The following is a 13951-nucleotide window of genomic DNA, read 5'->3' as shown; positions in this document are numbered from 1 at the left end:
TTATATTAGCGGGGTGAGCTCCTGTCTGTCAGCTCCAGCTCCTCATGCGGGGACATGAGAGAAGCCTCCCACAGGATGGTAAAATATCCAAGCATCCCCTGGGCAACGTTCTTGCAGACAGCCAATTCTCTCACACCAGAAGCAACTTGCAGTTTCTCGAAAAAAAATTATGTTATCTAATCCAGTGGTTCTCAACAAGACAAACAGAGCATCCTGGCCTACTCCTTTTCCCCTGATAGATGAACAAGAAAATAACAACAACAACAACAACGGAAACAAACAAACTTACGGGACCCGGGTCTCTCTCTGTCGCCATCGTAATGCCGATCAGCAAAAGGGATGGAGAAGAAGATGGAGAGAGTTTAGTATGGAAAAATGCTGGAGCCCCTCCCTTTCCCCAACTTCCACACTCTTGCAAAGATATCAACTTAAGGTTGGCAAAGGAAAAGATCCTGGGAACAAGGAGCAATCAAGGGCTTGCAAATCTTTTTTCCCAATGGAGGCTCAAGAGCATCTTTCTCCCTTCCTCACCACTGGGCCACCCTAAAAGATATCTACGTTCACATCTTAGGATTCACAGTGGACTAACCCTATAAAGCACAGAATGAACTTAACTAAGAGTTGAAGTCTATGTTCACATCAAAGGACTCATTCTAAAAGAGCATGTTTTCCCATGTTTGCCTTATGGCAAAAGAGCTTTGTGCCCATCCTTATGATGGGCATGCCAATGCCTCCCATTTCCAAAACTAGACATTCTCTTAAAGAATGCCATCCAAAATTTGCAGATTGAGAAATGAATTTCATTAGTTAGAAGGAACTCCCAAAAGGCCACTCTGCTTCCCAATGCTTACTCTCGGTAGCCGAAATTTAAATACTGGCATGATTGTTTTGAAGACAAGAGTTGCCTGAACTGATTCACAAAATATCAAACTGATATCCATGCGATAGTTTGTTCAATACCACTATTGAACCACAGACGGAAATAATGGATGGATAAATGGATAGATGGAAGATGGATGGATAATTCAACAGATAGATGGATGGATGGATAAATGGCTCAACAGAAGGATGGATGGATAGATAAATGGATGGATAGCTCAACAGATGGGTGGATTGATGGATGGATAAATGGATGTATGGATGGCTCAACAGAAGGATGGATGATTAGAGGGATAAATGGATGGATGAATGGAAGATGGATGGATGGATAATTCAACCTATAGATGGATGGATGGATGGATGGATAAATGACTCAACAGAAAGATGGATGGATAGATAAATGGATGGATGGCTCAACAGATAGATAGATAGATAGATAGATAGATAGATAGATAGAAGATGGATGGATAACTCAACGGAAGGATGGATGGATGATTAGATGGATAAATGTGTGGATGGCTCAACAGAAAGATGGTTGGATAGATAAATGGACGGATGGGTCAACATATAGATGGATAAATGGATGTATGGATGGCTCAACAGAAGGATGGATGGATGATTAGATGGATAAATGGATGGATGGCTCAACAAAAAGATGGTTGGATAGATAAATGAACGGATGGGTCAACATATAGATGGATTGATGGATGATGGATAGACAGCTCAACAGGTGGATGGATAAATATGGATAGCTCAACAGATGGAAGGATATATAAATGGATGCATGGATGGCTCAACAGATAGATGGACGGATGGACAGGATGGAAGACAGATGGAAAGCTCAACAGAGATGGATGGATGGATAAATGGTTGGATAGCTCAGCAGATGGATGGATGGCCTATAAAGCCCTAAACGGTTCTGGCCCAATTTACCTTTCTGAACGTATCTCCCCTTACAAACCATTGAGAACTTTAAGATCGTCTGGGGAGGCCCTGCTCTCGGTCCCCCTTTGTCACAAGTATGTTTGGCGGGGATGAGACAAGGCCTTCTCAGTGGTGGCCCCTTACCTATGGAACACCCTGCGTAAGGAGATCAGATCTGCTCCTTCACTCTTAATGTTTCGTAGGCAAGTAAAAACATGGCTGTTCGAGCAAGTGTTCACAAATGTCGACTAGCTAATATAGGAAATCGAATGACTTGACAATGGAACTGCTTGATAATAAGGAGACGCTAATGATGTTGTATTTATTGCTCTTGTGGTGTTTTGTACTGTTTAATGTCTTAATGTATATTACGTTTTATGTGTACTGATTTGTTGGAAACTGCCTTGAATCGCCGATTGGCTGAGAAAGGCGGTATACAAATACAGTAAATAAATAAATAAATAAATAGGTGAATGGATGGATAGCGTGTTGTGTGGTTTCTTTTCTAGCAGCATTTTCTCCTGATGTTTCACCTGCATCTGTGGAAACCACACAACACCCCAGTGATTCCGGCTGTGAAAGCCTTTGACAATACAATGGGCGGATAACTCAAAAGATAGATGGATGGAAATATAGATTGAAAGATATATAGATAGACATATAGATAGCTCAACAAATGGATAGATAGATAAATTGATGAATAGATCGATAGATCGATGGATGGATGCATAGATAAATAGATGTACGGGTGGATGAATGGATAGATGGAAAGATGTATAGATAGGTAACTCAGTGGATGGATGGATGGATGGATGGAGGCAGGTACATATATCTAGACACACACACACACACACACACACATATATATAAGCAGCCACAATTTTAGCTTTTGTTTCCTGTTGATGGTACTGCAATCACTGTGCATCTTAGAATCTATAGCATCTTAGAATGGGACTGAGAATGGCTTCATTTTTCCAGTCACACGTCCAGCTTTCTGCTGGGTTCACCAGCAACCAGTGTTCCTACCACTAGATCTGAAAGGGGTCCCCAAGGGCCATCTAGTCCACCCCCCCCCCCCACCAAGCAACGCACCTCTGTGATCAGGATCAAGAAGACCACGGTCGTCTTTCGCGAGGAGCTGTGCCTGGGCCCCCAAGGCCCCAGAAAGGGCCAGCAGCCCCGAGGCCCCGCCGAGGGAGGCCAGAGTGGCTGGCTGGAGGCCAGAGGGGTGAGGGGTCAGCGGGATCGGAGGGACGTGGTGGGAGAGAGTCTGTGCCTGCAGCTGGTGCTGGACGAGAGACAGAAAGAGGCTTGGTCTCAAAACAGGGGACACACAGAGAGAAGTGAGAGGCACATAGAGGGCCCTTTAATACATGTTGATATGTGGGTCACGTCCCAACAAAAATATCCCTCTAAGGTCCATTTAGAGCACCTCAAAATGTGGAATCTATTATTATTATTATTATTATTATTATTATTATTATTATTATTGGAGCCCCCGGTGGCATAATGGGTTAAACCCTTGTGCCGGCAGGACTGAAGACCCGACAGGTCACAGGTTTGAATCCGGGGAGAGCTCAGATGAGCTCCTTCTGTCAGCTCCAGCTCTCCATGCGGGGACATGAGAGAAGCCTCCCACAAGGATGGTAAAACATCAAAACATCTTAGCGTTCCCTGGGCAACGTCCTTGTGGACAGTCAATTCTCTCACACCAGAAGCAACTTTCAGTTTCTCAAGTCGCTCCTGACACAAGAAAAATAAAATGTATTATTATTATTATTATTATTATTATTATTATTATTAATCTAGATCACTGAATTAAAGAGTCGGAAGGGACCCCAAAGGTCATCCAGTCCAACCCCATTCTGCCAAGTAAGAAGACACAATCTGAACCCTCACAACAGATGGCCATCCAGCCTCATAGACATTAGAAGGTTCATGGAGAAATAAGGCTATAGAATTGTAAAATCCTAGAGCTGGAAGAGAGACTCCAAAGGCCATGCAGTCTGCTATGTAGGAAAAGAACAATTCGAACACTCCCGACAGATGGCCATCTAGCCTTGCAGAAATGAGCAGGTGCGTGGAGAAACAGGCCCGTAGAATCATAAGTTCCTAGAGTTGGAAGATATCCCAGGGGCCATCCAGTCCAACCCCCTTCTGCCATTAAGGAAGACACAATCAAATCCCTGCCAACAGATGGCCTTCCAGCCTCTCCTTAAAACCTCCAGAGAAGCAGACTCCCATCACACATATTCCACTGTCAAATGGCTCTTACAATAATAATAATAATAATAATAATAATAATAATAATATAGGTAATATATATAGGTGGCATCCCTTTTCCTGGTATTAGAGGTCATTAATAATAATTATCCTGTCCACTGCGCCCAACAACTCCTTGTTTTTCTCCTCCTTTTCCACTCCCACCACTTTCTCTCCTTTTTGGGGGATCTTGTTTTTGTTGTTTTCAAAAATACATGGGTTTTGACAGAGCCCACGAAACTGGGTCAGCGTTGCCTTCCCTAGGCTTTTAAATTAAATATCACTGCTCATGCTTCAAGCACACGCACGCTTGCATCGAGAGGGAACACGCAACACACACACATGGCATGGATTTCCAGAAAAATCAACCCACTGCCAGAAGATATTTTGCCACTGGTGAACCCACTTTGCAGCAAGAAGAAGCTCCTGATTGAGATTGAGCGCTTTTTTCCTCCTCCATACCTTCTTGGCACCATTATTCCATTCCCTCGCTTCCCCCAAATGCTACAATGCATCCCTTTAGCTTTCACCCTTCTCCAGCTCCCTTCCTCCTTTGGTTGTCTACTAAATGGCAACTTTCTTTCTTCTCCAGCTCCCTTCCACCTTTGCTTGTCCACTAAAGGGCATCTTTCTGCTTTCTCCAGCTCCCTTCCTTACTTGTCCTCTAAAGGGCAGCATTCTCCCTTCTCCAGCTCCCTTCCACCTTTGCTTATTCTCTAAATGGCAACTTTCTTACTTCTCCAGCTCCCACTTTTGCTTGTCCTCTAAAGGGCAGCTTTCTCCCTTCTCCAGCTCCAGCTTCCACCTTTGCTTATCCTCTAAACGCCAGCTTTCTCGCTTCTCCAGCTCCCACCTTTGCTTGTCCTCTAAAGGGCAGCTTTCTCCTCTCTCCAGCTCCCTTCCTTACTTGTCCTCTAAAGGGCAGCATTCTCCCTTCTCCAACTCCCTTCCACCTTTGCTTATCCTCTAAATGCCAGCTTTCTCACTTCTCCAGCTCCCACCTTTGCTTGTCCTCTAAAGGGCATATTCTCCCTTCTCCAGCTCCCTTCCACCTTTGCTTATCCTCTAAATGCCAGCTTTCTCACTTCTCCAGCTCCTACCTTTGCTTGTCCTCTAAGGGGCAACTTTCTCCCTTCTCCAGCTCCCTTCCACCTTTGCTTGTTCACTAAAGGACAACTTTCTCCCTTTTCCAGCTTCCTTCCATGTTTGCCTGTCCTCTAGATCCATCAAACCATCTAGGCACCTTTGCAGAACATATATACATACATACATACTTTCACTTAATAGATAGATAGATAGATAGATAGATAGATAGATAGACAGACAGACAGACTACAGGATAATATTTGGGGATGGGACTCAGGCTGGGCTCCACATACCCCGATGGCCACGTTCAGTTCGGCCATAGTCACCTGCTTGGCTCGCTCCACCGCCTGGACGACTTGTTGCTGATGCTGAGCAGAGAGAAGGGTGGGCAGAGAAAAGTATCCAAACCATCATCATCCACCATGAAAATAAATGACCACCGTTGTTATCCTTCCCATCATACAGAATCCTAGAGTTGGAAGGGACCCCAAAGGGCCCTCCAGTCCAACCCCCTTTCTGCTGGGCAGAGGACACCATCAAAACCCTCCCGACAGATGGCCATCTAGCCTCATAGACATCATTCAGTTCTTGGAGAAGTAAGGCTATAAGAACGATAGAATACGAGCATTGGAAGATCATCTAGTCCAAGTCCTTTCTTGCCAGACAGTAGGATGCTATCCAAGACATCCACAGTCAGCCACACTCACCTCCTGGGAGAGGAAGGGAATGAGCTGGGCACAAATCACGTTGAGCCGCTTGGCAATCTCCGTCTGCAAGAGAGGAGGGAAACAAACACAGAAAAACACAGGAAGTGCTTGAAAACATGGATTCGACACTCAAAGAATCACAGAAGAGACCCCAAAGGGCCTTACTGTCTGCCAGGCAACAAGACACCATTCAAGCCTTCCTGACTGATAATAATAATAATAATAATAATAATAATAATAATAATACTTTATTTGTACCCCGCTACCATCTCCCCAAGGGACTCGGTGCGGCTTACATGAGGTCGAGCCCGAACACAACAATACAAGCAATAATCACAAAAATACAAGCAATTAAAATAAAACATAAACATATAACATTATCAATAAGACAACATACAATTAAAACTATGGGAAGGCCAAATGTAGAATTAAAATTGGAAATAGTGCTGATTCCCATCCAACTTCAGAATCATTACAGGAAGTTCATGAAGAAATAAGGCTATAGAAAGCTGGAAGACAGAATTACTTAATAACCGTAATAGGGGGAGATAGGAAACAGTGATAGGGATATGCTCAACTGAATGCACAATTCCAGAGGTTAGCCAGAAGAGATAAAGGACTATTTTAAAACAAGCAATGCATGGAAATGGAAGAAGACAACAGAATAGGAAGGACAAGAGACCTCTTCCAGAAAATTAGAAATATCGGAGGTAAATTTCAGGCAAAAATGGGCATGATCAAAAACAAAGATGGCAGAGACTGAACAGAAGCTGAAGAGATGAAGAGAAAGTGGCGAGACTATACAGAAGATCTGTATAGGAAGGATAATAATATCGAGGATAGCTTTGAGGGTGTGGTGAATGAATTAGAACCAGACATCCTGAGGAGTGAGGTTGAATGGGCCTTAAGAAGCATTGCTAACAACAAGGCAGCAGGAGATGATGGGATCCTAGCTGAATTGTTTAAAAGCTAGAAAGATGCTGAGAGTATCTTGGAAAAAAGAAGGGAAAACATTATTATTATTATCATTTTCATTATTATTATTATTGAACTCATAGAGTTGGAAGAGACTCCATAGGTCATCCAGTCCAACCCTTTCTGCCAAACTGGAAGATAGAATCACTATAATAATAATAATAATAATAATAATTATTATTATTATTATTATTATTGGACTCAGAGTTGGAAGAGACTCTATAGGTCATCCAGTCCAACCCTTTCTGCCAAACTGGAAGATAGAATCACTATAATAATAATAATAATAATAATAATAATAATTATTATTATTATTATTATTATTATTATTGGACTCATAGTTAGAAGAGACTCCATAGGTCATCCAGTCCAACCCCCTTTTGCCAAGCTGAAAAATAGAATTACTATATTATTATTAGTAGTAGTAGTAGTAGTAGTAGTAGTAGTAGTTGTTGTTGTTGCTGATGATTCGTTCAGTCGCTTCCAACTCTTCGTGATTTCATGGACCAGCCCATGCCAGAGCTCCCTGTTGGCCATGGCCACCCCCAGTTCCTTCAAAGTCAAGCCAGTCACTTCAAGAATACCATCCATCCTTCTTGCCCTTGGTCGGCCCCTCATCCTTTTTCCTTCCATTTTCCCCAGTATAATTGCCTTTTCCAAACTTTCCTGTCTTCTCATTATGTGGCCAAAGTACTTCATCTTTGCCTCTAATAGCCTTCCCTTCAGTGAGCAGCTGGGCATTATTTCCTGGAGTATGGACTGGTTGGATCTTCTTATGGTTCAGGGTGCACTCAGAATTTTCCTCCAACATCACAGGTCAAAAGTGTCTATCTTCCTTCGCTTAGCCTTCCTTATAGCCCAGTTCTCATATCCATTGGTGACTTTTTTTTTTGGTCGTGTCAGGAGCGACTTGAGAAACTGCAAGTCACTTCTGGTGTGAGAGAATTGGCTGTTGGCAAGGACGTTGCCCAGGGGACGCCCGGATGATTTGATGTTTTTATCATCCTTGTGGGAGGCTTCTCTCATGTCCCCGCATGAGGAGCTGGAGCTGATAGAGGGAGCTCATCCGCCTCTCCCTGGAGTTGAACCTGTGACCTGTTGGTCTTCAGTCCTGCCGGCACAGGGGTTTAACCCACTGCGCCACTGGGGGCTCCATAGGTGACTATGGGGAATACCATTGCTTTAACTATGCGGACCTTCGTTGCCAGTGTGATGTCTCTACTCTTCACTATTTTATCGAGATTGGACATTGCTCTCCCCCCAAGAAGGAAACGTCTTCTGATTTCCTGGCGTCTGCAGTCATCTTTGCACCTAGAAATACAAAGTCTGTTACTGCCTCCTCATTTTCTCCCTCTATTTGCCAGTTACCAATCAGTCTGGTTGCCATGATCTTGGGTTTTTTGATGTTTTGCTGCAACCCAGCTTTTGCCCTTTCTTCTTTCACCTTGATTAGAAGGCTCCTCAAGCTCCTCCTCACTTTCAGACATCGAAGTGGTATCATCTACATATCTGAGGTTGTTCATGTTTCTTCCAGCAATTTTAACTCCAGCCTTGGATTCGTCAAGCCCTGCATGTCGCATGATGTGTTCTACATACAAGTTGAATAAGTCGGGTGGGAGTAGACATCCTTGCCGTACTCCTTTTCCAATCTTGAAACAGTCTGTTGTTCCATGGTCTGTTCTGACTGTTGCTACTTGGTCGTTAAGGTGACGTGGTATTGCTATACCACCAAGCGCTTGCCACAATTTATTATGATCCACTCAGTCAAAGGCTTTAGAACAGTCAATAAAACAGAAATAGATGTTTTTCTGGAACTCCCTGCCTTCCTTCATTATCCAGCGGATATTGGCAATTTAGTCTCTCGTTCCTGTGCCTTTGCTGAACCCGGCTTGTACATCTGGCAGCTCTCGCTCCATGTATTGCTGGAGTCTACTTTATTATGATGATGATAATTATTATTAGACTCATAGAGTTGGAAGAGACTCCAAAGGCCATCCAGCACCAACGCTTTTCTGCCCTAAAAGAATACCCCTCCTGACAGATGGCCATCCAGCCTCTGCTTAAAACCCCTCCAGAGTAGACCTCACCAGACTCCAAGGAGGCATATTCCTCATTAAATGAAAAGTGAACAGAGGTGCAAGGATGTGAAAATAAAAAGGAGGATGGGAAGGAAACAATCTAGATAGAAGGAAGGGAGGAGTGGAAGGCAAGGACTTGGCAGCCAGTCCTTTCTGGGAAAGATTTAATTCCCTCCTGGGGCTCGGCGTAATGGATTCTCCTTCCTAATGCACTGATGGGCAGCCGGCTCCTAAGGGAGCCCTGCTTCCAATTCAACCCTTGCTTGTTAATGTTCAATTTAGTGGCACTTTAACGCTCGCTGGATGAAAAATGATCAGGCGCCGTTCCCCTCCCTCCACTTTCCTCCGTTGCTTTGGGAGCACTGCGCTGCCTGCTTTTGCAAAATTGCACATCCCCCCCCCCAAACTAACCCCACAAGCTTCTGCATCTTTTCCAAAACCACAAGGAAGCATTGGCTTTCCGCAAGCAGGCAGCAAAGCCACACCGAGGGGGGAGCTGTGGTGGCCTGAGTGCTTGGGCTCCTTCCACCACTCCAAGGGGGGAATTGTGGCGGGGAGGCCTTTCGCCAAGTGGTTTGGCTCCTTCCACTAAACCCAAATGGGAAGGCAAAGCCGCAGCATCACGGCCAAGGCTTCCTTGGAAGGCACACAGGTCACACTTGCAAACGATACCCCATCGGGAGAAAAAGCCAATACCCCAGACTCACCAAATATATGGCACTCCACCGAGGCCGTAAACACAAAGTGTACAGATATAGGAGGGGTTATTTATTTAATGTATTTATCATGTCAGAAGCAAATTTATTTATTTATCATATCAGATGCAAATCAGGGGTGCAGCTGTAATATATTTTTTAAAAACACAAAGTTTAAAAAACTTGCCATGATATTAAATGTCTTTTGACCAGAAGCTGCCCACTTGGAGTGCCTCTGGTGTCGCTATAAGGAGGCCCTCCATTGTTCATGTGGCAGGGCTGAGACCGCATTGTAGTAGGTAGTCTGTGGTTTGCTCTACTGCACTCTCACATGTCATGAACTCTGTTTTGTGACCCCATTTCTTAAGGTTGGCTCTGCATCTCATGGTGCCAGAGTGCAGTCTGTCCAGCACCGTCCAAATCACCCAGTCTTCTGTGCGCCCAGGAGGGAGTCTCTCATCCGGTCTCAACCACTGATTGAGGTTCCGTTTTTTTAACCTGCCACTTTTGGACTCTTGTTTGCTGAGGTGTTCCTGCAAATGCAGATCTTAGGGAGCTATTTCTTGATTTAAGGCGTTGGCTTGCTGGCTGATATCTGAACAGAGGATGGCCCGGAGATGTCACTGCCTTGGTCTTTTCATTATTGGCTGCTACTTCTCAGTGGATATCAGGTGGTGCGATACTGGCTAAACAGTGTAATTTCTCCAGTGATGTAGGGCATAGACATTGTGTGATAATGCGACATGTCTCATTAAGAGCCACATCCACTGTTTCAAAATGGTGAGATATGAGCCCCCGGTGATGCAATGGGTTAAACCCTTGTGCTGGCAGGACTGAAGACCAAGAGGTCGGAGGTTCGAATCTGGGGAGCTCTGTCAATCAATCAATCAATCAATCAAAACTTTATTTCTACCCCGCCACCATCTCCTCAATGGGGACTCGAAGCGGCTTACATGGGGCCAAGCCCGGACAACATAATACAGCGATAAAATCAATAAAGCAATAAAATCAAAGCATATAAAACAAACAAGAACAACATTATTATCAAAATGAAAAATAAAAATAAAATAAGCATTCCAATAAACACAATCACGGTAGTGATGACAATGGGCGGGCCACATATTCCGGATAAAAACAGTTAACAAACTATGATGAGATAAAATAGGAGCAGGACATTTATACGGAAGTCATAAAACAGAGTTGTGAGGCTAAACATCCTATTTGGAGGGCACGAACTCCATTAGCAGAAAACGTTGAGGGGTGTAAAATATCATGCTATACACCTACTCACCAAAGGCGCAGTGGAAAAGCCAGGTTTTGAGGTTCGTTTTAAATATTTCTAGTGAAAGGGCTTTCCTGATCTCCCCAGGTAAAGAGTTCCAAAGTCAGGGGGCCATAGAAGAGAAGGCTCTCTCCCTCCAGCTCCATCTCCCCATGTGGGGACCTGAGAGAAGTCTCCCACAAGGATGGTAAAACATCAGTCATTCGGGCATCCCTTTGGCAACGTCGTTGCAGACGGCCAATTCTCTCACACCAGAAGCGACCTGCAGTTTCTCAAGTCGCTCCTGACACACACACAGAAAACAAATAAACTAAAAATTGCTGAGATGTATTCTACACTCGGCATGCGTATTCAGCAGCAGAGCAGCAAAGTGCAAGGGCAGATGTCTTAATTGTGTCTGGTAGTGATCCTCAGGTTGTGCCAGTCAGCTTTTATACGATATTGTTTCTAGCACCCACTTTTTGCTTGATATTCAAACAGTGTTTCTTATAAGTCAGAGCACGGTCCAGAGTGACTCCCAGGTATTTTGGTATGCTGCAATGTGTCAGAAATATTAAAAAAATTAACTAGGTATTTTTGATAACAAAAATGTGAATCGAGCACTGAAACAGTCAGTAGACCGAAGCCTGTTAGAATCAGAGCCCAAAGCTAGTGTCGCCCTGAGGAGAATGAGTAGGCCGAAGCCTGTTAAGTGTTAGTTTGCCTCAGTGGGGGAACTCCTCAGTCAATGTGAGGAGGTGTCTGTATGAGGTAAACATCTGTGTAAGAGAAGCCTTGTGAGGGAGCAACAGTATAAAGACGGCCGTGTGTAAAGCTACTATAGTGCAATTATATTAGTTTACTACAAAGAAAGGCTTCCTATGAAAGAGATAACATTGGTTTGTGTATTTTTGTTCTTTTTGTCACTTTGGTGCTAGGTTACACTGCGGCTGCTAAGTTACCCTGCTAAGTTTATAAAGCTATTGTCCTCCCAACCCTGCTATACGCCTGCGAGACGTGGACTGCCTACAGACGTCACATGCAACTCCTGGAACGATTCCATCAGCGCTGCCTCCAAAAAATCCTGCAAATCTCTTGGGAAGTCAAGCAGACAAATGTCAGCGTGCTGGAAGAAGCAAAGACCACCAGCATTGAAGCGATGGTCCTCCGCCATCAACTCCGCTGGACCGGCCACGTTGTCCGGATGCCCGACCACCGTCTCCCAAAGCAGTTGCTCTACTCCGAACTCAAGAACGGAAAACAGAATGTTGGAGGACAGGAAAAGAGACTCAAAGATGGGCTCAAAGCCAACCTTAAAAACTCTGGCATAGACACTGAGAACTGGGAAGCCCTGGTCCTTGAGCGCTCCAGTTGGAGGTCAGCTGTGACCAGCAGTGCTGCAGAATTTGAAGAGGCACAAATGGAAGGTGAAAGAGGAACGTGTCAAGAGGAAGGCACGTCAAGCCAACCAAGACCGGGACCGCCTTCCACCTGGAAGCCGATGCCCTCACTGTGGGAGAAGATGCAGATCAAGAATAGGGCTCCACAGCCACCTACGTACCCACCGCCAGGATACTACACTTGGAGGACCATCATCCTCGGACTACGAGGGATCGCCTAAGTAAGTAAGTAAGTACTCTGTTGTACATTTCTGAGGAGGGTCTTTTGTTATTAAGCCCACTTGCCCAACCCTGTGCTGCAATGCTCCAGTGGGATTCCTTCCCAGGTCATCCTCAGACCTCGAGATGCTTGTCTGTTCTTAAGATGAAAACCACACGCCTTTGTTTTAGATTAACTAGGAATCAGTTGGTTTTCCCTGTAATATGCAGTAACAGCACCTAAAGCTTTGGGGAGCTTCTGTTCAACCATTTCAAAGCTATCTACTTGAGCAGTGATGATATGATCATCAGCATAGATGAAACTCTCTGACCCTTCTAGCAGTGGCTGATCATTTGCGTAAATATTAAATGTTAAAACACACTCCCTTGAGGCAGACTGTTCTTCAGGTGAACCATCTGCATCTCTGGCCCTGGAAATCAACACAAAAGCTCCTGTCTTGTAGCAGATTTACAATGAAGCGGGTGAGTTTGTAATCCTTTGTGATATTATACATTTTTTCTCAGGAGGAGGTGACAAGAGTCACTGCAAAAAGGGATCTAGGAGACTTTGTAGAACCACTAGTTGAACCAAGAGTGTGGTGCCAGAGCGAAAAAGGTCAATGCGATTCCAGGCTGCATCCATAGGAGTGTAGTGTCTACATCAAAGGAAGTCATATGCCACGTGAAAAGTATCTAGGAATCTTAATAAAGAGTCAAAAGTGTGATGCCGCAGCTAAAAAAGCGCCATCAACATGTAGCCCAAAACCGTGCCAATGTCTTCCCCAAACACTACAGCCCATCACCCAAGGAATGCTTTCATTCAGGGACAATTTAATCCTAGATTTTACAATTTTCCTCCACTGCAAACATCCCAGTGCTTCTGACTCTCTCTATTAGTGTGGAATTTGCATGATTCCACCCACTGACCCCCCCTTAACCCTATCCTATTCTTGGCAACTCTGCCTGCATAATAAACAGAGCAGAACTGATCAGCAACTAAACATACTGGAGGTGTTTTGGGGATTGACTCCACATGATGGAAGTTGTAGTTCACCCTACATCAAGTCAGAGCACTGTGACCCTCACTGACAATTGACCTGGACTACATTTGGCACAAATAACCCCATGACCTAAGAAAAATACTGGAGAGGTTTGGGGGGGGGGGATCCACCTTGATTTATAGCCGTTGAAGGTACTGGGATTTATAGTTCACCTGCAATCAAAGACCACTCTGGACCCCACCGATGATGGCTCTTGACCTCACTTGGTACACAGAACTACCATTGACCAACTGAAAATACTGGAGGGCTTTGGGGGATATTCACCTTCATTTATAGGAATTATAGTTCACCTACATCCAGAGAGCACTGTGAATGCAAACAATGATGGATCTGCACCAAATTTGGCACGCATACCCATGGATTTGGAGTGGAATTGGCCTTGACCTTTGTTAGTTGTGTGTGTGTATGTAAAACAATCAAAACTA

General features: G+C 44.4%; 1 protein-coding gene across 3 annotated transcripts in view; it reads right to left on the bottom strand.

Annotated features, from left to right (window-relative positions):
- Positions 1 to 13951, bottom strand: part of LOC132781070 (transducin-like enhancer protein 1) — a 42916-nt gene that overhangs the window by 13709 nt on the left and 15256 nt on the right. For 2 of the 3 annotated variants that reach the window (XM_067473466.1, XM_060785006.2), the window contains 4 exons: positions 5859 to 5921; positions 5445 to 5519; positions 2896 to 3091; positions 290 to 306 (listed from right to left, as the gene is read on the bottom strand). In XM_067473466.1, the coding sequence (XP_067329567.1) occupies positions 290 to 306; positions 2896 to 3091; positions 5445 to 5519; positions 5859 to 5921 (351 nt within the window). The remainder of the gene's footprint in view (positions 1 to 289; positions 307 to 2895; positions 3092 to 5444; positions 5520 to 5858; positions 5922 to 13951) is intronic. The other variant, XM_067473465.1, reaches the window with a different exon arrangement.

This window comes from Anolis sagrei, chromosome X, assembly GCF_037176765.1.
Source record: "Anolis sagrei isolate rAnoSag1 chromosome X, rAnoSag1.mat, whole genome shotgun sequence".
Classification (NCBI taxonomy): Eukaryota; Metazoa; Chordata; class Lepidosauria; order Squamata; family Dactyloidae; genus Anolis; species Anolis sagrei.
This window is presented reverse-complemented; position numbering and strand designations above follow the sequence as displayed.